At 42.6% G+C, this 25,449-nt stretch overlaps 3 protein-coding genes and 1 long non-coding RNA gene across 4 annotated transcripts; 2 read left to right on the forward strand and 2 right to left on the reverse strand.

The window, feature by feature from the left end:
- Positions 1 to 747: 747 nt before the first annotated feature.
- On the reverse strand, positions 748 to 2,113 carry LOC120017871. Its single transcript, XR_005472150.1, has 3 exons — positions 2,072 to 2,113; positions 1,742 to 1,832; positions 748 to 813 (listed from the first exon to the last, which is right to left on the reverse strand). It is a non-coding gene; the product is annotated as an uncharacterized LOC120017871 (long non-coding RNA).
- A 7,706-nt stretch (positions 2,114 to 9,819) lies between these two features.
- LOC120017880 (F-box/LRR-repeat protein 15) lies at positions 9,820 to 15,565 on the reverse strand. Its single transcript, XM_038960834.1, has 6 exons — positions 15,434 to 15,565; positions 14,961 to 15,120; positions 14,338 to 14,840; positions 12,505 to 12,652; positions 12,125 to 12,209; positions 9,820 to 10,789 (listed from the first exon to the last, which is right to left on the reverse strand). Exons 1-5 carry the CDS (start codon positions 15,457 to 15,459, stop codon positions 12,168 to 12,170), a joined length of 879 nt encoding a protein of 292 aa, XP_038816762.1. The 5' UTR covers positions 15,460 to 15,565; the 3' UTR covers positions 9,820 to 10,789; positions 12,125 to 12,167.
- Positions 15,566 to 16,880: 1,315 nt separating this feature from the next.
- Positions 16,881 to 17,913, forward strand: LOC120017882 (glutathione peroxidase 6-like). Its single transcript, XM_038960835.1, has 4 exons — positions 16,881 to 16,965; positions 17,374 to 17,504; positions 17,620 to 17,750; positions 17,856 to 17,913. Exons 1-4 carry the CDS (start codon positions 16,881 to 16,883, stop codon positions 17,911 to 17,913), a joined length of 405 nt encoding a protein of 134 aa, XP_038816763.1.
- Positions 17,914 to 19,193: 1,280 nt separating this feature from the next.
- ndufb8 (NADH:ubiquinone oxidoreductase subunit B8) lies at positions 19,194 to 24,784 on the forward strand. The gene is made up of 5 exons (XM_038960201.1): positions 19,194 to 19,344; positions 21,239 to 21,365; positions 21,717 to 21,816; positions 23,863 to 24,018; positions 24,618 to 24,784. Exons 1-5 carry the CDS (start codon positions 19,233 to 19,235, stop codon positions 24,708 to 24,710), a joined length of 588 nt encoding a protein of 195 aa, XP_038816129.1. The 5' UTR covers positions 19,194 to 19,232; the 3' UTR covers positions 24,711 to 24,784.
- The last annotated feature ends 665 nt before the right edge of the window (positions 24,785 to 25,449 follow it).

Below are 25,449 nucleotides of genomic sequence, written 5' to 3' on the forward strand. Positions count from 1 at the left end.
ATAGATAGATATAGATACAGACTCAGTGAGCATAGCCTTGCTATTGAGAAAGGCCGCCGTAGGCAGACATGGCTCTCAAGAGAAGACAGGCTATGTGCTCAGTGCCCACAAAGGTGGAAGGTGGAGGTGGAAACTTAGCTGCACTTCCTAACCTCCTGCCCAATGTATGAACATATTAGAGAGACATATTTCCCTCAGATTACACAGATCCACAAAGAATTCGAAAACAAATCCAAATTTGATAAACTCCCATATCTACTGGGTGAAATTCCACAGTGTGCCATCACAGCAGCAAGATGTGTGACCTGTTGCCACAAGAAAAGGGCAACCAGTGAAGAACAAACACCATTGTAAATACAACCCATATTTATGCTTATTTATTTTCCATTGTGTACTTTAACCATTTGTACATTGTTACAACACTGTATATATATAATATGACATTTGTAATGTCTTTATTGTTTTGAAACTTCTGTAAGTGTAATGTTTACTGTTAATTTTTATTGTTTACTTCAATTTTGTATATTATCTACCTCACTTGCTTTGGCAATGTTAACACATGTTTCCCATGTCAATAAAGCCCCTTGAATAGATAGATAGATAGATAGATAGATAGATAGATAGATAGATAGATAGATAGATAGATAGATAGATAGATAGATAGATAGATAGATAGATAGATAGATAGATAGATAGATAGATAGATAGATAGATAGATAGAAAACCAAGAGAAACATACACACTTACCCTGCTTTTCAGCAATAGGATCAATCTCTGCAGAATCCAGTTTTCTGGGCCCACTGACAGCCACATCTGTCAGAGAGGACATACAGTACAATTTATTGAACTGTATTAAAACGATGCATCTTCTACATACTCAAAAACACCCTTCTCTTTAAAACACACAAACAGCTTTGTTTTCATGCATTTTCAGGACTTTTTGTAGAGTACAAATGTATTCCCATTCAAAATCTTATTTTTCCTAAGCCTAAACCTAACCCTGACCCATAACCTTACCCTGACTTCAACCCTAACCTTAATCTTAACCCCAACTCTAACCTTAACCTCAAACCCTAAACCTAACCCTTAAACCTAAAATAGCATTTAAACTAATTCAGGACATGACAAACGTCCTGACGTTTCAACATTTTTCTTGTTCTCCTACCTTGTCAGGACATTCTAGTGACTTGTCGGGACATTCTAGTGATTTGTCGGGACATTCTAGTGGCTTGTCGGGACACTAGTGGCTTGTCGGGACACTAGTGGCTTGTCGGGACATTCTAGTGGCTTGTCGGGACATTCTAGTGGCTTGTCGGGATATTCTAGTGGCTTGTCGGGATATTCTAGTGGCTTGTCGGGATATTCTAGTGGCTTGTCGGGACATTCTAGTGGCTTGTCGGGACATTCTAGTGGCTTGTCGGGATATTCTAGTGGCTTGTCGGGACACTAGTGGCTTGTCGGGATATTCTAGTGGCTTGTCGGGATATTCTAGTGGCTTGTCGGGATATTCTAGTGGCTTGTCGGGATATTCTAGTGGCTTGTCGGGATATTCTAGTGGCTTGTCGGGACACTAGTGGCTTGTCGGGACATTCTAGTGGCTTGTCGGGATATTCTAGTGGCTTGTCCGGACATTCTAGTGACTTGTCAGGACATTCTAGTGACTTGTCAGGAGATTGTGGTCCTGATAAGGTAGGAAAAAATTTACACACACAACATACAAACACACACACACTAGACATACCTTCCTTAGCGTTAACCTGGTTGAGCTGGTTTGCCAACAGGAAACCCAGCAGAGTGACCAGCACTAACACACCCTGGTGCCTCATCCTTTCCTACACAAAAAACACCCCCGTCCAGGTTGGACAATAAGTCAATCAATTAACACACCAATCAATTAATCAATTAATCAAATTCATTTCTAAATCCTTTTTTACATCAGCATTTGTCACAAAGACATTTTACAGTAACCTGGGCGTTCCAGACTCCAAAGAACAAGCAAAGCAGAAGCAGACACACATTGTCTAGAAAACCCTTCCTCCTAGGACAACAATAATAATAAAGTTCAACTAACCTGGAGATTCTGGAGTTGGTAGAAGCAGACTGCGATGTGGTCCAGAGAATGAGTTGCCTCTCTGCTGTTACGTCTTTTATCCTACCTGTCCAGGTCATTTCCATTACCACAACCCCCTAAGCATTTCCCTAAGAACACATGATTTTGGCTAATCTTGGTACAAAAACATGATGTAAATTGATTCTTCAGAAAACCTATGCAAACTCGCTCCAGGTCATCAAATAAGTCAACACTCAATGCACACAATGTCACTCACTATACTCTTAGAAAATAATATCTAGATACAACTTAAAGGGGTTTTATTGCATTCTTAATATACGAGACCCCTAAAAGATCTACATAGAACCATTTTAGCTAAACAACAACTGTAACAATGTCTTTTAAAGACAACAAGTGCTTATTGGGCAAATGTATTTATGTTTTCAATAAACATTTTCAGATGAAATATATCTTAATTGTTTAATTGCCTGTTACGTGAACAGTGTTTCAGAGGGTTGGGTACTGTCTGTGGCAGGAAATATACACATTTCCACTGACAATGGATGAATAAAGATCTGTTTGAGGGGACGTTTAATTTGAGACAGACACAACACCCTTGACCTTGATGGTGAAGAACAAAAGATGGCAATGGATGGGACATATAGTATGCAGACTATCACCAAAACACAGCCTGCAATTAATACACAGTACACAGGATGGGAAGAGAAATCCAGGACGTCCAAAAGAGACGTGGAGAAGAACGGCCTGGTGTAACTGTTATAACAGGCCTGCAGTGTGTTCTGGTCCAGACAACCTGGTGTAACTGTTATATCAGACCTGCAGTGTGTTCTGGTCCAGACAACCTGGTGTAACTGTTATATCAGACCTGCAGTGTGTTCTGGTCCAGACAACCTGGTGTAACTGTTATATCAGACCTGCAGTGTGTTCTGGTCCAGACAACCTGGTGTAACTGTTATACCAGACCTGCAGTGTGTTCTGGTCCAGACAACCTGGTGTAACTGTTATAACAGACCTGCAGTGTGTTCTGGTCCAGACAACCTGGTGTAACTGTTATATCAGACCTGCAGTGTGTTCTGGTCCAGACAACCTGGTGTAACTGTTATATCAGACCTGCAGTGTGTTCTGGTCCAGACAACCTGGTGTAACTGTTATATCAGACCTGCAGTGTGTTCTGGTCCAGACAACCTGGTGTACCTGTCTTTTTTTTCGCCTTTATTTAACCAGGTAAGCTAGTTGAGAACAAGTTCTCATTTGCAACTGCAACCTGGCTAAGATAAAGCAAAGCATTTGACACATACAACAACACATGGAATAAACAAACATACAATCAATAATACAGTAGGAAAATCTATATACAGCATGTGCAAATGAGGTAGGATAAAAGAGGTAAGGCAATAAATAAGCCATGGTGGCAAAGTAATTACTATATAGCAATTAAACACTGGAATGGTAGGATGTGCAGAGGATGAATGTGCAAGTTGAGATTCTGGGGTGCAAAGGCGCAAGATAGATAAATAAATACATACAGTATGGGGATGAGGTAGATTGGATGGGCTATTTACAGATGTACAGGTGCAGTGATCTGTGAGCTGCTCTGACAGCTGGTGCTTAAAGATAGTGAGGGAGGTAAGAGTCTCCAGCTTCGGAGATTTTTGCAGTTCGTTCCAGTCATTGGCAGCAGAGAACTGGAAGGAGAGGCGGCCAAAGGAAGAATTGGCTTTGGGGGTGACCAGTGAGATATACCAGCTGGAGCGCGTGCTACAGGTGGGTGCTGCTATGGTGACCAGTGAGCTGAGATAAGGCGGGGCTTTACCTAGCAGAGACTTGTAGATGACCTGGAGCCAGTGGGCGACGAGTATGAAGCGAGGGCCAGCCAACGAGAGCATACAGGTCGCAGTGGTGGGTAGTATATGGGGCTTTGGTGACAAAACGGATGGCACTGTGATAGACTGCATCCAATTTGTTGAGTGGAGTGTAGGAGGCTATTTTGTAAATGACATCGCCGAAGTCGAGGATTGGTAGGATGGTCAGTTTTACAAAGGTATGTTTGGCAGCATGAGTGAAGGATGTTGCAAATAGGAAGCCGATTCTAGATTTAATTTTGGATTGGAGATGTTTAATGTGAGTCTGGAAGGAGAGTTTACAGTCTAACCAGACACCTAGGTATTTGTAGTTGTCCACATATTCTAAGTCAGAACCGTCCAGAGTAGTGATGCTGGACGGGCGGGCAGGTGCGGGCAGCGATTGGTTCAAGAGCATGTATTTAGTTTTACTTGCATTTAAGAACAGTTGGAGGCCACGGAAGGAGAGTTGTATGGCATTGAAGCTCATCTGGAGGTTAGTTAACACAGTGTCCAACGAAGGGCCAGAGGTATACAGAATGGTGTCGTCTGCGTAGAGGTGTATCAGAGAATCACCAGCAGCAAGAGCAACATCATTGATGTATACAGAGAAGAGAGTCAACTCGAGAATTGAACCCTGTGGCACCCCCATAGAGACTGCCAGAGGTCCGGACAACAGGCCCACCGATTTGACATAGTGAACTCTATCAGAGAAGTAGTTGTTGAACCAAGCGAGGCAATCATTTGAGAAACCAAGGCTATTGAGTCTGCCAATGTTGTGATTGACAGAGTCGAAAGCCTTAGCCAGGTCGATGAATACGGCTGCACAGTAATGTCTCTTATCGATGGCGGTTATGATATCGTTTAGGACCTTGAACGTGGCTGAGGTGTACCCATGACCAGCTCTGAAACCAGATTGCATAGCGGAGAAGGTACGGTGGGATTCAAAATGGTCAGTAATCTGTTTGTTAACTTGGCTTTCAAAGACCTTAGAAAGGCAGGGTAGAATAGATATAGGTCTGTAGCAGTTTGGGTCTAGAGTGTCTCCCCCTTTGAAGAGGGGGGTGACCACGGCAGCTTTCCAATCTATGGGAATCTCAGACAATACGAAAGAGAGGTTGAACAGGCTAGTAATAGGGGTTGCAACAATTTCGGCAGATAATTTTAGAAAGAGAGGGTCCAGATTTTCTAGCCCGGCTGATTTGTACGGGTCCAGATTTTGCAGCTCTTTCAGAACATCAGCTATCTGGATTTGGGTGAAGGAGAAGTGGGGGAGGTTTGGGCGAGTTGCTGTGGGGAGCGCAGGGCTGTTGACCGGGGTAGGGGTAGCCAGGTGGAAAGCATGGCCAGCCATAAAAAAATGCTTCTTGAAATTCTCAATTATTGTGGATTTATCGATAGTGACAGTGTTTCCTAGCCTCAGTGCAGTGGGAAGCTGGGAGGAGGTGCTCTTATTCTCCATGGACTTTACAGTGTCCCAGAACTTTTTGGAGTTTGTACTACAGGATGAAAATTTCTGTTTGAAAAAGCTAGCCTTAGCTTTCCTAACTGCCTGTGTATATTGGTTCCTAACTTCCCTGAAAAGTTGCATATCACAGGATGTTTTTGTGCTGGTCAAGGGCAGACAGGTCTGGAGTGAACCAAGGGCTATATCTATTCCTGGTTCTACATTTGTTGAATGGAGCATGCTTATTTAAGATGGTGAGGAAGGCACTTTTAAAGAATAACCAGGCATCCTCTACTGACGAAATGATGTCAATGTCATTCCAGGATACCCCGGCCAGGTCGATTAGAAAGGCCTGTTCGCTGAAGTGTTTTTGGGAGCGTTTGGCAGTGATGAGGGGTGGTCGTTTGACCGCAGACCCATTACGGATGCAGGCAATGAGGCAGTGATTGCTGAGATCTTGTCTGAAAACAGCAGAGGTGTATTTGGAGGGCGAGTTAGTTAGGATGATATCTATGAGGGTGCCCGTGTTTACGGATTTGCGGTTGTACCTGGTAGGTTCATAAATTTGTGTGAGATTGAGGGCATCAAGCTTAGATTGTAGGATTGAGGGGGTGTTAAGCGTGTCCCAGTTTAGGTCACCTAGCAGCATGAGCTCAGAAGATAGATGGGGTGCAATCAATTCACATATGGTGTCCAGGGCACAGCTGGGGGTAGAGGGTGGTCTATAGCAAGCGACAACGGTGAGAGACTTGTTTCTGGAAAGGTGAATTTTCAGAAGTAGAAGCTCGAATTGTTTTGGTACAGACCTGGATAGTAAGACAGAACTCTGCAGGCTATCTTTGCAGTAGATTGCAACACCGCCCCCTTTGGCAGTTCTATCTTAGCGGAAAATTGTATAGTTAGGGATAGAAATTTCAGGGTTTTTGGTGGTTTTCCTAAGACAGGATTCAGACACGGCTAAGACATCCGGGTTGGCAGAATGTGCTAAAGCAGTGAATAAAGCAAACTTAGGGAGTAGGCTTCTAATGTCAACATGCATGAAACCAATGCTTTTACGGTTACAGAAGTCAACAAATGAGAGCACCTGGGGAGTAGGAGTGGAGCTAGGCACTGCAGGTCCTGGATTAACCTCTACATCACCAGAGGAACAGATGAGAAGTAGGATAAGGGTACGGCTAAAGGCTATAAGAACTGACCGTCTAGCATGTTTGGAACAGAGAGAAAAGGGAGCAGGTTTCTGGGCACGATAGCATAGATTCAAGGCATAATGTACAGACAAAGTTATGGTAGGAAGAGAGTACATTGGAGGTAAACCTAGGCATTGAGTAATGATGAGAGAGATATAGTCTCTAGAGACGTTTAAACCAGGTGATGTCATCACATGTGGGAGGTGGAACAACATGGTTGGTTAAGGCATATTGAGCAGGGCTAGAGGCTCTACAGTGAAATAAGACAGTAATCACTAACCAGGACAGTAATGGACAAGGCATATTGATATTAGGGAGAGGCATGCGTAGCCAAGTGATCGTATGGGTCCAGTGAGTGGTTGGGCTGGCTGGGGACACGGCGATTCAGACAGTTAGCAGGCCAGGGCTAGCAAGCTAGCAGTTAGCAGGCTGGGGCTAGCAAGCTAGCATAAGGGCCTTAGAGGGACGTCGCGATGGGGGAAAGTCTGTTTTCTCCTCCTCGTGCGGTGATGTCGATAGACCAGTCGTGGAATTAGTAGGGTTCCAAGTAGCAGAGGGGTCCAAGTCCAATTGGCAAAATGGGTATAGTGGTCCAAGAAACTGGCCGATGGATCAGCTAACAGTCCAATATGCTCTAGATAGCTAGCAGGCCGCGGTTAGTAGAATGGGCCTTCAGGGGACGTCACGCCTGAGGGGCCTGTTGGGATCCTTGGGCAGATTATGTCGGTATTCCAGTCGTGAAGGATCGGCGGGGTTCCGTGCCCCATACCGGCAGTAGAAGGGGTCCGGATATTGTAGCCGAGGAGTGGGCTTCAGGAGTAGCCCAGGAGCCCTAGCCGGGAGATGGGTCTAGCATGGCCTAGCTCCAGGCTAGTTGGTGCTAGCTCCGGGACGGAAACGTTAGCCAGGAGTAGTCAACCCGGGTTGCGGTTAGCTAGCTGCGATGATCCAGATGAAAAGGTTCAGAGTTTGCGGCAGGAATCCGGAGATATGGAGAGAAAAATAGGTCTGGTATGCTCTGGTTTGAAACGTGTTGTACGAAATGGCGAGAGCTTTCCGAGCTAAAGGTTAGCTGATGACCGCTAGCAGTGGTTAACTGACTGATAGCTGGTAGCTAGTTAGCTAGCTAGCTTCAGTTGAGGTATTCCAGTTCGGAGGTAAATAGAAATACTTTAGAAAAAAACAGATCCACACCACATTGGGTGAGGTGGGTTGCGGGAGAGTATTTTGAAGTTGAGGTTTAGGAAAAATATTTTTTTTAATGTGAAGAAAAATATATAAAAATATATATACATGGGACGAGACAAGACAAAGACGTCTGACTGCTACGCCATCTTGTAGCGCCATTTTATATCAGGCCTGCAGTGTGTTCTGGTCCAGACAACCTGGTGTAACTGTTATATCAAACCTGCAGTGTGTTCTCTGACAAGATAAACCAATATAAGACAATATCATTAGTTTGCAGTAAACCACCAACCTGGTAAGATGAACAAAGTGATGAATAAATAAATGAGTTAACGTCACAACAGGTCTTTAATTGACCATGTTCCCAGCACACTGAAGACCACACAGCTCTATGACCACAGCCTCTGTCATCACAACCCTAGAAGACTGTTATGATCCAGATGAATCCACATCCATATGCAAAACAACATGTCAAACAGGCTTGTTCTGGCCTGTAGCACATCGAAAAAACATACGTTACAATCACCTTTGGCAGCAATTACAGCCGCAGGTCTTTTTGGGTAAGTCTTAAGAGCCTTGGATTGGATATTTGCCCATTATTCTTTTTTCAAAATTCTCCAAGCTCTGTCAAGTTGGTTGTTGATCAATGCTAGATGGACACTTTCAAGTCTTGCCATATATTTTCAAGTCAAACCTGTAACTAGTCCCCTCAGGAACATTCAATGTCGTCTTGGTATAGAACCTCAGTGTAGATGTGTGTTTTAGGTTGTTGTCCAGCTGAAAGGTGAAGTCATCTCCCAGTGTCTGGTGGAAAGCAGACTGAATCAGGTTGTCCTCTATGACTTTGGCTGTGCTTAGCTCCTTTCTGTTCATTTTTTTATCCTGAAAAACTCCACAGTCTAGGCAAGTCAGTTAAGAACAAATTCTTATTTACAATGACAGCCTAGGAACAGTGGGTTAACTGCCTTGTTCAGGGGCAGAACGACAGATTTTTATTATTGTCAGCTCGTGGATTCATCCAGCAACCTGTCGGATACTGGTCCAATGCTCTAACCTCTTGGCTACCTGCCGACCCCAAAATCAAGGAAGATCATCAGGCAATAAATATGTATGATGTTCTATGTGCTTTCAATGATATTCACCCCCTGTCATTTCGTGCTGATTTGATACCTGATCCCAGACAGCACACAAACCTCTGCCCAACGTAGGCACGATGTAACCTATATACATTACGCATTGGGAAGATGCAGTTTAGACATATATCATTTCTACATCGTCCAGGCATCAACATTCTATTCTCAAAAGCATAATAGGTTACTCTGCCTCCTCGGGCATTAAGCCTTAGCCAACCCACAAGAACACTTCAAAATACACAACATTGTTCATATACAGTATTTGGTTACCTCAGGACTGTCTCTGTATGTTTGTGCACTTGCCTTCAGATATTTACTGGCATAATATTACTGTGAGGAGGTGTAACACTGGATCCTCCAGCTAGTCAGAGAGCTGTCAGCATGTGAGGGTTCCTGTAGTAGGACCAACAGTATTAAAGTTCAAGTTGATTTCATTCAGCCTGTTGCTTGAGCCTGTCTTGAGTGCCATATGGGTGAGTGGGGTTTGCACTTTTGGGACTATTCCATTGCACCAGGCAAGCTAAATCAAGCACAGCATTTAAAAGACAACAGGCACAGGGCTGGTTCCATCCCCTACTGCCATTGTGGCCTTGAGCAAGGCATTTAACCCCTAAACTGTTACAAGGGTAAGGCTGTAATACTGACCCTGTGTTGCTCCCAGCCTGGTGCATTAACAGTCAGGAGATTGAGTACTGTGACAGTAAAAATACCCACTTCTCAATTCGCAGTGAAGCATTGTGGGATAATTAGAAGTACAGTGGCACCTTCCATGCCTGAATTTAAGTATGTTTTCAAACCATTTCACTTGAAGTTCACATGTACAGGCATATGTTTGTTACAGGAAGAGAACATTCCTTCTGGTTGTAATGTTATGTCTACACAAAGAGAAGACCTGTTCCTTCCAACTGCCACCCAGAGATAATGTAGTACGATAACTAGCAAGACAAAGCTCATAGGTTATAGATAGAACTTTATATTCCATGATTGGATGCTCCTCATTACACATAGAATACAACTGGTTTCAATACTGCAACTCCTCAGTGAAACAATACAATGTGGGGTGATCAGCCAATCACATTAAAATGTACTTTACACTGCAAGTTCTTCTCATGTTTCTTCCAAGATGTAAAACTGGGATTGTAATATGTGACTATTGAAAAAACAAACAGAAATGTGTCCTTCTTCATAGCCTACCATATGAGAAAGCTTATGGAACTAATGTCGTTTTACAACTAGTCTTACATGTTTTCAGACGTTCAAATGGAAAACCAGATTTCCTGAAGTAAACAGGCAAAAGGAGGATTTCAAGATCATGGTATCCAGATTCTTACAACATTTTAAAATGACATTTTAACAAAATGGTGGGCCAGGCCTGAACTGATCAGCTCAACTACCATTAAAAAGGATATTGTAAGAGCATAGTTTCAGTCAATGTAAGGTCAATGCAAACACACAATATAAAACGTTTATTTACCTAATATAAAAAGTTCACCTAGCTAATCTGAATGAAACATTTAGAGGTGTATGTATCATACATTTAGCAGAGTAACATGTCAATAAACACACAAAAACTCAACAATATGCTCTTATATTTACGTCTTCTCCTTTGGTTGGAATGGTCCTTTTCTAAAGCTATAGATCACAAGAACATCTAAAGTGTTGTTAGGGTGTGATGAAATACAAATAAATACTGCAGGAATCTTTTGGACTCATGACAGCGTTACTGAAAAGTGCATGGCTTCCTTCAGTCTTTTCCTAAGTGCATAATTATAATCTGCAACATCACTGTAATAAATAAGAGACAAGTTCTACAATATATTTCCCATATACATCCGTTTTTGTTTGTCCTTGAATTGCTTAATTGACGTCCCAGCACACAGGGTGTGTTTCAATTGAAACAGGTCATTCTCCTAGTGGAGGAAAACCTGCAAAAAAACAATACCGCTGGTTACATAGACTGCAGAACATTAAAGTAGAGTCCAATATTCTGTCCTTTGTCCCTAAGTATGCACTGCATTTACTGGTAATTACTGGTATAATAAACATTGTGGAAACTGTCTAGCCCGTACCTACACCTATCCAATACTTTATATATGGGGAGTGGTGAACAAGTGCACACTTCAGGAGATTTGTAGTTACATAACATTCATACTGCATGAATACATAGGAACACACCTAAACAGGTATTTAGAGCAAAAAGATTCAAATATTTAGCTGATTCTGAGAAGCGTCAGCTAGCCTACCTGTTTCCAATTGGAAGGAGGAGTAATACAGATGTATTTTAGCCTAGCTAGCCTACCTGTTTCCAGTTGGAAGGAGGAGTAATACAGATGTATTTTAGCCTAGCTAGCCTACCTGTTTCCAGTTGGTTGGATGAGTAATACAGATGTATTTTAGCCTACCTAGCCTACCTGTTTCCAGTTGGTTGGATGAGTAATACAGATGTCATTTAGCCTAGCTAGCCTACCTGTTTCCAGTTGGAAGGAGGAGTAATACAGATGTATTTTAGCCTAGCTAGCCTACCTGTTTCCAGTTGGTTGGAAGGAGGAGTAATACAGATGTATTTTAGCCTAGCTAGTCTACCTGTTTCCAGTTGGTTGGAAGGAGGAGTAATACATATGTATTTTAGCCTAGCTAGCCTACCTGTTGTCAGTTGGTTGGATGAGTAATACAGATGTAATTTAGCCTAGCTAGCCTACATGTGTCCAGTTGGTTGGATGAGTAATAAAGATGTCCTTTAGCCTAGCTAGCCTACCTGTTTTCAGTTGGTTGGATGAGTAATACAGATGTATTTTAGCCTAGCTAGCCTACCTGTTTCCAGTTGGTTGGATGAGTAATACAGATGTATTTTAGCCTAGCTAGCCTACATGTTTCCAGTTGGAAGGAGGAGTAATACAGATGTATTTTAGCCTAGCTAGCCTACCTGTTTCCAGTTGGAAGGAGGAGTAATACAGATGTATTTTAGCCTAGCTAGCCTACCTGTTTCCAGTTGGTTGGAGGAGTAATACAGATGTCATTTAGCCTAGCTAGCCTACCTGTTTCCAGTTGGTTGGAAGGAGTAATACAGATCTATTTTAGCCTAGCTAGCCTACCTGTTTCCAGTTGGTTGGATGAGTAATACAGATGTACTTTAGCCTAGCTAGCCTACCTGTTTCCAGTTGGTTGGATGAGTAATACAGATGTTCCTTAGCCTAGCTAGCCTACCTGTTTCCAGTTGGTTTGATGAGTAATACAGATGTACTTTAGCCTAGCTAGCCTACCTGTTTCCAGTTGGTTGGATGAGTAATACAGATGTACTTTAGCCTAGATCTGGAGGTTGATGAAGGGAGCGAACCCCACCACATCCTGCAGTATCACCAGGGAAATAGACAGAGAACAACAATACATTATAGATGATACTTCATATCCTTTCAGATGGACATTTTGTTTTGTATGGTCCTTACAGTACAATTGCTTTCATCAATGCCTCAGTGAAACAATACAAGACGCTGTGTGTTCAGCCCTTCACATTAAATGTATAGGACGCCGGATGTTAAGTGTTAAAACTGGGGGGGGTGATATGTGATTATTCAAATACACGAATTGTTGTGTTATAAATGACAGTAATAATTGTACATGAGTGTGTCCTTCGCCCTCATACCTGCAGCAGCACAAGGGCCCTCTGTAGTGGTGGCGCCACGTCAATCTCAACGTTCCTCTTCCGCAGGGGGTCCAGACTGGACTCAGTCACGTTGTGACAGTGGTTCACCTTCAGAGACTGCAGCTTGGGGCAGTACTCTGCAACAGTCCTGCACATACACACACAGCAGGACCAAAAGGTGTGAGGACAGGTTAACCAGTGACTATCAAAGTAGGAGTGCCAGTCTCCCCTTCATCCAAAGCAAGCTGGAGCAGGACATACTCTGCAACCGTCTTGGACACAGCACGAAGAGGGTTCTTACAGGTGTGCCATCGCAGATCTAAAACACGTGTCATGACGTTACCCTGTTGGGTGAGGTTTATGACCCCCCCCCACCATAAATACCTTTCCCCTTTTCTCTACAGAATGGACTCTTGGGAAGCCTTTCTGTAACATAGAGATAGCATGGTAACATCAAAAGGTTGGGGAATGGAACAATATTTCTGTAATCCAACCAGTTGAAAGTGTCCGTTGTTACTTAAAGAATATGATGTCAAATCAGTTGTCTTCTGAGACATTAATACTGATGATAGGACGGCATAAATTATATCTTGGAAAGTCTACACATTCTAGTCATCAGATTCACATGGAATTGTTATGCAATTTAAATGTTTAAATTGAAACTATTTGTGAAAATATTAAATGTAATTTTATCTTTCTAAATGAGAAAATTGTTTTCATAAGTCATTTTATGCTCACTCGGTGGCCACACCCAACTGAACAGACATTGGTTGGAGAGGGATGAAACATGCCCTTCTCTTCCCCAGTATAAAGCCCCCGTGACCCAATTCACATCAGACTAAGGAAACCCCAGCGTGAGCTGTGGTTGCGAATGGTTGAATATTCACTCTACATAACGAAATGTACATGAGACCAGATCCCGCTCTTTCATTCAAACCTAAGCCCCTTTCTTTGTGTAACCAGCCGTCATATCGGTTTCGTCCACTAGGGACTTATTATTTTATGACATGATTAGTAATCGATGTATGATCCATCCTATGTAATTCTATGTGATTATTTAGGTATTTAGTAAATAAATAATTTAGCCAATTACTGTATTGCTGATTCAACTTGTTAGCCAGGGTTCGTGAAGATAACCAAGAATTTTATGATGTTCAGATGAGACTGAATAAGGTAACGATTAATAATCGACTGCTATTGATATAAAAGATCTTCAGACCTTTAAGAGTTTATTCGTCAAACGTTAGGTAATCAATCGATTTGATAAAATAGCCTGTCATCTCATTTAATTATACTAGAGACACGACAAATGTCACTGTAAAATGTCAGCCCAGAGCGAGACATACAGGTGGAACATGACATGAACCTGACTAGTATATGAACCTGACTAAGTATATGAACCTGACTAAGTATATGAACCTGACTAAGTATATAAACCTGACTAAGTATATAAACCTGACTAAGTATATAAACCTGACTAAGTATATAAACCTGACTAAGTATATAAACCTGACTAGAACCTGACTAGTATATGAACCTGACTAGTATCTAAACCTGACTAGTATATAAATAGTATATAAACCTGACTAGTATACGAGCCTGACTAAGTATATGAACCTGACTAGAACCTAAATAGTATATTAACCTGACTAGTATACAGACCTGACTAGTATACGAGCCTGACTAAGTATATGAACCTGACTAGAACCTAAATAGTATATAAACCTGACTAGTATATAGATAACGCATATTAGCAAAATACAAACAAACAAACACACACAGAGAGAGATGATACCAATGATTTGAGCAGTCAGTGTATCAAAACAACAGTACCTGATGGAGTCGTTCCTAACCCTCAGGCAGCCTGTCAGGTCCAGCTGTTCCAGCTCCCTGCAGTTCTTGGCCACTTCCTCCACAGACACGTCTGTAATGTTGGCGTTGACCGCCACAGACAGCGACCTCATCTTCAGACACTTCTTGGATAAATAGCAGATGGCCTCGTCTTTGAGCTGGCGGCAGGCGGTCAGGTCGATGGACCTCAGGCCCCCACAGTGGTCAGCCAGGCTGCGTATGGACAGGCTGTCCACCCATTCACAGTGGGCCAGGCCCAGGTGCTGCAGGTGTGTGCAGCTCAACGACACGGCTACTAAGGAGTGACGGGTCAGCCGGTCACACCCCCTCATGTCTACTCTCAGCAGGTGCTGGTTCTGGCCAATCACAGGCAGCAGTTCCGTGTCAGTCACCCAATCGGAGCAGTTCTGGACGGACAAGTTCTGTAGGACTTTGTTGTCCCTTAGTATGTTGCAGAATGCCTCCTTGGGAAGGCTAGGCCCTATCTGTGAACATTACAGGAGTGTGATCTTAAACTATTTAGCCTAATACCCAGTTTATGAGCATTTAAGTACAAGAAACTAAGGAAATCCTGAAATAAATAGAATGGATCATGTGTGGCCTACCTGTGTGAGGTCAAAGGTGCGACAGTTGGCCAGGTACACCTGGATGAGGGCATAGAACTGCTTGCTCACTCTCTGTAGCCGCACCAGCTGGCGTAATGGCAGGTAGCAGAAGATGTGTGTTACCAACACATCCTCCCAGGGCAAATCCAAGAGGTGACATCTGCCAACAGACATTTCAAACTTGATTAACTGATGAACAAGTTATTAATGGACAAATTTAGCAGTCACACATCAACGTCTGCCTCGCGTTCGAACTAGCTCTACAAAGATTGATGGCTAGATATGTAGCTAGCTAGCTCAACCGTAATGCATAATGTGATGATTCTGCAAGACAGCGCAGGACATGCATTCTCCAACTGCCGCAGCAAGCTACAGTAGTAAGAATAGGTAACTAACGGTTAGCTAGCTAGTTCTGCTGACGTTTTTTTTGTAACATTAAAACAAAAATACATGTGTGCTTACAAAATACATACTTGCAACACTCTGTTTCCGAATCCATTTTGAATCCGCAGAAATATGCGAGATAGCTACATGTACAACGACAGTTTGTTGGCTATCTTATGAGCCTTGGTTGAAGCTTTCTGGCTCAGCGACAGCTTTTATGGCTGTATTCCCAAACTTCCGGGTTCGTACACTGGGTACGTTCCAGAATGCAGAGTCAACCTCTCTGCGTAGGAATAGGGAATCTATATCTCAGTAAATGTGTTTGTTTTGGGAGAAATAAAGCTGAGAAAAATAATACATTGGAGTAATTATTGATGGTCTTTGACAAGTATGTGCGATGTTTTGGTAAAAATATACGACCGAGCGTTCGACGCCTGTGGATTTTACCGATACGCACCCCTGGTCAATGTCTGTAACACGAGAGGAATAATATATTTGCTGTAACCGCTCCAAATAAGGAAAAGCATCGCTTTTCTTTTGTCATATTGGCAACTGTAGGAATGACTTGATCAGTTCTTTATCAGAAGGAATACTTTTTATTATCCAATGGTTGCTCACAATGTGAAGAGCTTTGATTCATGTCAGAAAAATGAAAAGTGTTCTACAAATGCAATGTATTATGTATGGCAAACAAAAGGTATAGGCCAAGCATTGACACAGCAATAACCAACAGGCTCAATTAATTAAATATTAAATTCCATCTAAGCTTTGGCTATGTTGATCATACTTAATTCTCTACCATGTACAAAATAATCAATAATCTGACGATATAGTACTTTCTTTTTATTGTAAAATAGATCACATGTCCTATAGTGACCCCAGGAACAGCACCAATATTAGTTTACTATGGTTCTACAGTATTTCCAATATATGCATAGATTTTTTTTACATACCTGTCAAGTGAATAATGAGAGATAACCGATGACTAACTGTCACTAACATGATCTGCATACCCATGCAAACTGCTGAACAAATAACCATCCTGTCAATTCATCTCTTAGCATGCAGCGACACAATGGAGTCAACCATGCTGAACAATTGCTGAGCCTATAGTTATGGTTCTCTGAATGAGGAGGACCAACAGGGTGGCTAGGTGAATACCCACCGCTGACTGACTGCTCTGCTCTGGATATAGGCTACAAGCTAAAGAAGAAGTATAACGTCTAATGGCGTGCGTTAAATCAATCTATGATTTCAGCGCTGAGACCTTGGACGGTCAGAGCGTTCCTCTCAGTATCTACAGGGGCAAGGTGCTCCTCATTGTCAACCTGGCCACCTTCTGAGGGTCAACAATAGAGGAGGTAGGCTAACGATGATTCATGGTGCTAGCCTATACAGGCTAAAAGCCTCATGCTGGTCAGCTGGCATTGACCGAACTTTTGATTGTGTTGTAGTATTAGAGATATTCTACAGTCAGCCCAAGGGGAAAGTTGAGGTGGTGTTCTAATTGTATGTGTCATCTAACAGTACCACAGAATGAATGCACTCATGGAAATGTTTGGTGACCTCAACTTCACTGTCCTGGGATTCTCCTGCAATCAGTTTGGTCTTCAGGCACCTGGTAAGAGAGTCTTTTTGAAATAACAATAAAGGTTTTTGATCTGTTGTAACTTATAGGCCTACTTTGTCTCTAGGAGTAATGCTAAGTATCAAAGCGCTCATGTGTGGGCTTCCGAGTGGCGCAGTGGTCTAAAGCACTGCATCTCACTACAGACCCTGGTTCAATTCCAGGCTGTATCACAACCAGCCGTGATTGGGAGTCCCATAGGGCGGCGAACAATTGGCCCATTGTCGTCCGGGTTAGGGGTAGGCCGTCATTGTAAATAAGAATTTGTTCTTAACTGACTTGCCAAGTTAAATAGTATGCTTGTTTGTCATGCGTGATGACGAGACCAGTCTGTTTTATGAATGCCTCTGTTTCAGAACTAATAAGCTCACTGGTCTGTTACATTTGTTGTTGTTTCTTCAGAGGTAAATCATGAAACACTCAACCTTCTCAAGTATGTAAGGCCAGGTGGGGGGTTTGTCCCCAAGTTCCCTGTGTTTGGCAAGATCGAGGTCAATGGGTTGAACGAAGAACCTCTTTTCGCCTATCTCAAGGTAGTATATTTGACATGTCCTTATGCACTATTATGTACTGCACTCTGGGGGCAAGTTGAATACCTTATGGACATTAGACCTCACTAACAGCATTTGTTCATGTCTTGTACAACAGGAGTCTTTGCCCTATGTGAACCCTGTCATAGGAGATATAAAGAGGCTCTACTGGTCACCCATCAAAGTCAATGACATTCGCTGGAACTTTGAGAAGTTTCTAATCGATTCTGATGGGGCGCCTTTCAGGCGGTAAGTTCATGCATTCATTCATATAATTCATTCATTCATTAATGTACAAATAAGATTTGAAAATACTTAATGTCCTATTCTATAATAGCCTCTCCTTTTCCCCAGTTATGAACTTCATGGCCCTACTGAGAACGTGGAGAAAGACATCGCAGGCCTACTATAAATGGAGTCATCTGTTCCCTTTATGGTTGTCAAGAAAGTGGGTCCTTCATCAGCAGAGGCAGAGTGACGATCCCTCAGTAAATGCAGACTAAATGCAGCTGAGCTGGATCTGATGAGGAAGGGAGAAGGACTCTGAGTTTCAGTGCATTCACTCAGAATATCAGATCCCTCCAGCCCCTGTTGGTGATCAGTAGGCCTATCACTATGGTCTCAATATAACTAATTACTCCCTTTTGTTATTGTTGCAAAACAGAGGAAGTGAATAAATCTTTTGGCTGAAATCTTAAAATGTGTTGTCCATTTAATTGTTTAACATTGTTAAAACAACATTTGTAGGCTACAGTAGGAGAAACCCAAGTCTCCAGCTGCATATAAACTCAAACCTACTTGTATGGAAGGATATACAATATCCAAAGAATATACACAATTTAACTGAGCACTGTGGATGTTTGAGGATAAAATACAATTCACTATTTGGATTGTTTTATGTTTGACGTTTCTATACTTTGACGTTTTTCTGATCAAAGAGACTGCTATTCTGAAAAAATACCCCCTTTTTTAAGGTGGTAAGATGGTAGACAAGGAAGAAAAGTGGAATATGTTTTGAGTGAATATGGAATGGAGGATATCACAGAACCTTTGGAAAAGCTACAGAAGGAAATTGAACGTGACGAGAGTGAGGTTGAATTAACTGCGGTGGCAGGTGGTGTGGTTGAGGGAGCTTGGCATCATGTGTAAAAACAGGGATCCGTCCTCCAGTAGGTCAGAGATGGAACCTGAGAGGGAGGATGCAGTATGGTGAGGACCGCCGAGTTTGAATAAAGAAGAATCTGGTCCAGTAGGAGTGACATTTTTGGAGAAAGTGGACGCTTGCCTTTTGGCGGATCCATTTGTATTTTCAGGGTGGGTGAGAAAGGATGAAATAAACTAGTAGTGGACTTGTGATATTTTTGTGTGTCTCTTCTGATCAGAGGGAGCAGACGCTCCGTGTCACGCAACTTGAGTCAAGATCTGTTTCTTGATTTGCTCTTAGGAACAGGACACCGTTGAAAGGAGTGATTTCTGGGGTAGCGTTAAGTGTGGAGATGGAGCGATTGAAGTTGAAGATTCCTAGTGTTTGTGACGCCCGCCGTGTAGGTTTACTGTGACTAGCTTCACACTCCAGTACAGTAGATGGCAGTGTATGCACCTTCAAGTTGGATGCAATCCACCAACCAAATCCCAAAGAAGAAGAAGCGACGAGAGAGAGAGAGAGAAAAAAAAAAAAAAACATTGGATTTCCCGTAGTTATCACCGGACGCATGCGTATTTCACTGTTCAATGTCACCGCAACAATTGAACATGGCTGCCGTGGGTTTCAGAAATTGGGCTCGAGCTCTTTCCAAGGGGAAACAGACAGGCTTCTCGGCGCTTTTCTCTCAAGTCAGAGCAGGTTGGTTCATGGATCTTTATGGTTTTTGCGATATCGTTGTAGAAATGCAAAATGCCTGCATCAAGTTGGAATGGAAGTTAGAACATGCCAGGCAAAGTGTCGCTAACCTTGAGCTAGCCTAGCTTGCCTACAACTGAGCTGCATCTTGTTCAGTGGTTTACTAACGTTGGTAAAAGCTTCATTCAGTAGTATGTAGCTAGCTGTCTACGATCAAATATTAGGCTAGATCCCATACACGGTTACCTGGCCAGCCAACGTTACTGTCTTTGGATAACTTGTGCAAGTACATACGCTAGGCGCGCGCGCGTGCGTGCGTGCGTGTGCGTGTGTGTGTGTGTGTGTGTGAGAGAGAGAGAGATATCTATATATATAGATATCTCAGTCGTGGCCAAAAGTTTTGAGAATGACACAAAACAAATATAAATTTTCACAAAGTCTGCTGCTTCAGTTTGTATGATGGCAATTTGCATATACTCCAGAATGTTATGAAGAGTGATCAGATGAATTGCAATTAATTGCAAAGTCCCTCTTTGCCATGCAAATGAACTGAATCCCCAAAAAACATTTCCTCTGCATTTCAGCCCTGCCACAAAAGGACCAGTTGACATCATGTCAGTGATTCTCTCGTTAACACAGGTGTGAGTGTTGACGAGGACAAGGCTGGAGATCACTCTGTCATGCTGATTGAGTTCGAATAACAGACTGGAAGCTTCAAAAGGAGGGTGGTGCTTGGAATCATTGTTCTTCCTCTATCAAACATGGTTACCTGCAAGGAAACAGGTGCCGCCATCATTGCTTTGCACAAAAAGGGCTTCACAGGCAAGGATATTGCTGCCAGTAAGATTGCACCTAAATCAACCATTTATCAGATCATCAAGAACTTCAAGGAGAGCGGTTCAATTGTTGTGAAGAAGGCTTCAGGGCGTCCAAGAAAGTTCAGCAAGCGCCAGGACCATCTCCTAAAGTTGATTCACCTGTGGGATCGGGGCACCACCAGTACAGAGCTTGCTCAGGAATAGCAGCAGGCAGGTGTGAGTGCATCTGCACGCACAGTGAGGCGAAGACTTTTGGAGGATGGCCTGGTGTCAAGAAGGGCAGCAAAGAAGCCACTTCTCTCCATGAAAAACTTTAGGGACAGACTGATATTCTGCAAAAGATACAGGGATTGGACTGCTGAGGACTGGGGTAAAGTCATTTTCTCTGATGAATCCCCTTTCCGATTGTTTGGGGCATCAGGAGAAAAATTTGTCCGGAGAAGACAAGGTGAGCGCTACCATCAGTCCTGTGTCATGCCAACAGTAAAGCATCCTGAGACCATTCATGTGTGGGGTTGCTTCTCAGCCAAGGGAGTGGGCTCACTCATAATTTTGCCTAAGAACACAGCCGTAAATAATGGTACCAACACATCCTTCGAGAGCAACTTCTCCCAACCAGGCGGGTGGACAAACAAAAACCCACAAATTCTGCAAGAATGGGCTGTCATCAGTCAGGATGAGGCCCAGAGGTTAATTGACAGCATGCCAGGGCGGATTGCAGAGGTCTTGAAAAAGAAGGGTCAACACTGCAAATATTGACTCTTTGCATCAACTTCATGTAATGTCAATAAAATCCTTTGAAATTTATGAAATGCTTGTAATTATACTTCAGTATTCCATAGTAACATCTGACAAAAATATCTAAAGACACTGAAGCAGCAAACTTTGTGAAAATTAATATTTGTGTCATTCTCAAAACCTTTGGCCACGACTGTGATATATATATATATATATATATATATATTTTTTAAGCAATTCCTAACGTTACTCTCAAATGGCTAGTTAGCCTACAATCACACTCTCTGGTTGATCATGGGGATAAATGGTACTGTATTGACTTCTTTCCAAATGTTGTATAGCCTCTGGACCTTCCAAGGGCATGCTGCCAGGGCCATACCCCAAGACGCCCGAGGAGAGAGCAGCTGCAGCAAAGAAGTACAACATGAGGGTGGAGGATTATGAACCAATCCCGGATAATGGCGAGGGGTAAGGACGCGGGGTACCATGGATAAGGAAGGACACACATGCCATTGTTTTCCTGTCATCGATACACCACCCCATTACAGCAGGAGCTATGTTCCTTTACCAGACAACTAGCAAATTGATTTGGTAATTCAACCTGTGGGTTGAACTCACTGAAATGACTGAGGCTCTGCATCCCAAACGGTATACAATTCCCTACATAGTGCACTAGTTTTGACCAGAGCCCTATGGGATGCACTATATATAGGGTATGAGAGCAAATATTGGACCGCAATGGGAGTTGAACGTTTAAGGATTTGTGCATTACCTAAGGTTATTCACCCACACACTTTTTTTCCTGTTGTGTTTCTGTAGGTATGGAGACTACCCACAATTGCCAGACAGATCCCAGCATGAGAGAGACCCCTGGTATTCCTGGGACCATCCAGACCTGAGGAGGAACTGGGGAGAGCCGGTAAGATAGAGGAGGAACTGGGGAGAGACGGTAAGATAGACGTGGGGTATATTTCTACACACTGACTGACTAATAGTGTTGTCAAGATACAGTATCAGATCTCACAATACTTACACTGACCAAAAATATAAATGCAACATGTTAATAGGTTGGTTTCATGAGCTGAAATAAAACATCACAAATGTTTCATATGCAAAAAAAGCGTATTTCTTTCCAATTTTGATCAATTTGTTTACATCCCTGTCAGTGAGCATTTCTTCTTTGCCAAGATAATCCATCCACCTGACAGGTGTGGCATATCAAGAAGCTGATTAAACAGCATTATCATTACAAAGGTGCACCTTGTGCTGGGGACAATAAAAGGCCACTTAAAATGTAAAGTTTTTTTCACACAACACAATGCCACAGATGTCTCCATTTTTGAGGGAGTGTGCAGTTGGTATGCTGACTGCAGGAATGTCCACCGGAGTTATGTTAATTTCTCTACCATAAGCCGCTTCAATGTCATTTTAGAGAATTTTGCAGTACTTCCAACCGGGCTCACAACCGCAGACCACGTGTAACCACGCCAGCCCAGGACCTCCACATCCGGCCTCTTCACCTGCGGGATCGTCTGAGACCAGCCACCCGTACAGCTGATGAAACTGTGGGTTTGCACAAACAAAGAATTTCTGCACAAGCTGTCAGAAACCATCTCAGGGAAGCTCATCTTCGTGCTTGTTGTCCTCACCAGGGTCTTGACCTGACTGCAGTTTGGTGTCGTAACTGACTTCAGTGGGCAGATGGCCACTGGGAAAGAGGGGGAGGTGTGCTCTTCAAGGGTGAAGTATGGCGTTGTGTGAGCGAGCGGTTTTCTGTTGTGAACAGAGTGCCCCATGGTGTGGTTATGGTATAGGCAGGCAGGCATAAGCTACGGATAATGACCACAATTGCATTTAATCAATGGCCATTTTGAATGCACAGAGATACCGTGATGTGATCCTGAGGCCCATTGTCGTGCCATTCATCCGCCGCCATCACCTCATGTTTCAGCATGATAATGCACAGCCCCATGTCACAAGGATCTGTACACAATTCCTGGAAGCTGAAAATGTCCCAGTTCTTCCATTGCCTGCATATTCACAAGACATGTCACCCATTGAGCATGTTTGGGTTGCTCTGGATCCACATGTACGACAGAGTTTTCCAGTTCCTGCCAATATCCAGCAACTTTTCACAGCCATTGAAGAGGAGTGAGACAACATTCCACAGGCCAGTCAACAGCCTGATCAACTCTATGCGAAGGAGATGTGTCGCGCTGCATGAGTCAAGTGGTGGTCACACCAGATACTGACTGGTTTTCTGATCCACACACCAACCTTTTTTCGTTAAAGGTGTTTGTGACCAACAGATGTATATCTGTATTCCCAGTCATGTGAAATCCATAGATCACGGCCTAATGAATTTATTTCAATGACAGATTTCCTCATGAACTGTAACTCAGTCAAATCTTTGCATGTTTGGTTTATTTATTTTTCAGTGAATATTAAAAATAAAAGACATCTACCTACAAGTATCGTGACTACACAACTGACTAATAAGACTATATATTAGGTCTGGGACAATACCAGTATCCCGATACTTGTTTAGTATCGCGGCAAGAAAACAACACAAAGCGGATTAACTAATTTAGGAAAACAGCGTTAATGTTGGAAACAAACATGTTACCCAGAGTCACATTTTGTATTTATTTTCCAAGCTATAGCACACAACATTTGACACAAAGCAGGTTTTATAAAAGAACCAAAGAGTTTGCGCTGCTTCGTGTAAATGTTTTGCCATGGGGAAAATATTACAATACTGGTATCGTTACAGCCCTACTGTATATTGTACACAGTACGCCACCTGTTTACTGTAAAGTATTGTGTACATTTATGTACGTAGACATTTGAAATGGCAGTACATGAATGTGTTTAAGTTATGAATCATTGTTTGCTCATGTATTTCCCCCCCCCCCGGACTCATTTACAGTGGGTTCTCGCCCCTGTTGTCATGTTTTTGTTCTAGATCCACTGGGATTTTGACATGTTCATCAGGAATCGAGTGGACACGTCGCCCAGCCCTGTGGACTGGCACACCATGTGCAAACATCTGTTTGGTTTCGTTGGATTCATGCTGCTGATGTTCTACTTTGGGGAGAAGTTTCCATCTTACCAGCCTGTGGTAAGTATTGCATTGAGCAAAGCATCAGTCTTTTGTCTCCGTTGTAATCGCCGTTGTAACCCCTAAGATGTCACAGACCAGAAGATAATGTAATTATATGCTTTCCTGTTGTATTGAAACCCTTTCCCATCTCAATACCTTTTTTTTTACTATGACATCTGGATTTGAAAAGGACTTATCCAATAACAGCCTTTGGGTCTACCCCTCATATCTGTCCCGTGGACACTAATATTGGATTTTACAGTTGGAGCAACAGATCTGATCCCTGAATACAGTTTAATGACGGGTGTACACGGAGATGATGCTACTGCTGTTAGTGTTCTCATTTGTTTCCTTGCCCTGCTACCAATTCAATAGAGTGAAGACATGCATTGGTAACTGAAGCGCAATTATCATATTCCACTATATTTTGCCATTTCATTTCCTATCTTATGATAGCTTTCTGGTATTTATGGGAGACCATTGAGCACCTCACACACTCACCAAACACCTGTTTTTAAAAAGTAAAAAGGTCTTCAAATGTCCTCTTCTGTAGGAAAGGTGAACAGGTACATCCTGTCTGATGCCCCCTGTTAGGTCATCCCTGTTCTCTATTCCAGGCACCCAAACAATATCCTTACAACAACCTGCACCTAGAGAGAGGAGGGGATCCCGAGAAACAGCCTGAAGAAGTCAAACATTTTAACATTTAAATATCTGCTTCTCTAAATGTGTATATTTCTGTCTAATAAAGAGATTTTAGTGTGACTTCAGTCACATTCCTGATCTTTGACCTTTATCTTATTCTTTGGAAAGCTACTCCTTCTAAATCCCTTTTTAAGATTGAATGGCTTTTCAAACTTTAAAACGCGCAGACGACTCGAATAGGTTGCTTGCGTACAACTTTTTAATATCACTTATCCGTGTCGTCGCCTGCTTCCCGTGGCTCTCCTTTCCTCGAGAGACAGAGAGAGAAAAAACACACTGATGCAGCAGGACCACAGAACAAGAGTGCAGCAGAGGAAAGACACGCAGAGGGAGAGAGAGCTTAGTGGGACTGGAGATCAGTGGATAGTCCTACAGCCAATTGACATGGTAAATACATGGCTAATTAATTAGGCTACATGGTAAATAGTAAATTACTTGTTTGTGTATTTAAATGAAGTCCTTTATATCATAGTGCATTATGGGGCTACGTTATATTTAATTTAGGGTGACTATCATTTAAAGGATACTATCCCACTACTGTAAAACGCTGCGCTGTGGAGTCATCGTACGTCTGGGTCTTGTCCCCTTAATATTTTTGATGGGTTTGACAATTAAAAATACAATGTGAAAACGAGGCCGTTTAGGATATCAAATTATATTTTTTTGTGTGAATGAATTTACTTCTGCCAAATATTTTTTCTACATTGAAGACCATTCAAAAAGCCTACAAAAATTATAAGGTTA

Source organism: Salvelinus namaycush, chromosome 22 (genome assembly GCF_016432855.1).
Source record: "Salvelinus namaycush isolate Seneca chromosome 22, SaNama_1.0, whole genome shotgun sequence".
NCBI lineage: Eukaryota > Metazoa > Chordata > Actinopteri > Salmoniformes > Salmonidae > Salvelinus > Salvelinus namaycush.

Bases quoted from the DNA above. Each gene is read 5' to 3' on its own strand.
- LOC120017880 (XM_038960834.1), bottom strand. From the start codon at position 15,459: ATGGATTCGGAAACAGAGTGTTGCAA. The intron at 14,841-14,960 runs GTAGGCCACACA...TAATGTTCACAG, and splicing joins GCACCTTTGACCTCACACAG to ATAGGGCCTAGCCTTCCCAA. The intron at 12,210-12,504 runs GTATGAGGGCGA...GTGATACTGCAG, and splicing joins GGGCCCTTGTGCTGCTGCAG to GATGTGGTGGGGTTCGCTCC.
- LOC120017882 (XM_038960835.1), top strand. From the start codon at position 16,881: ATGAATGCACTCATGGAAATGTTTGGTGACCTCAACTTCACTGTCCTG. The intron at 16,966-17,373 runs GTAAGAGAGTCT...TTGTTTCTTCAG, and splicing joins GTTTGGTCTTCAGGCACCTG to AGGTAAATCATGAAACACTC. The intron at 17,505-17,619 runs GTAGTATATTTG...CTTGTACAACAG, and splicing joins CTCTTTTCGCCTATCTCAAG to GAGTCTTTGCCCTATGTGAA.
- ndufb8 (XM_038960201.1), top strand. From the start codon at position 19,233: ATGTCACCGCAACAATTGAACATGGCTGCCGTGGGTTTCAGAAATTGG. The intron at 19,345-21,238 runs GTTGGTTCATGG...AATGTTGTATAG, and splicing joins TTTCTCTCAAGTCAGAGCAG to CCTCTGGACCTTCCAAGGGC. The intron at 24,019-24,617 runs GTAAGTATTGCA...TCTCTATTCCAG, and splicing joins TTCCATCTTACCAGCCTGTG to GCACCCAAACAATATCCTTA.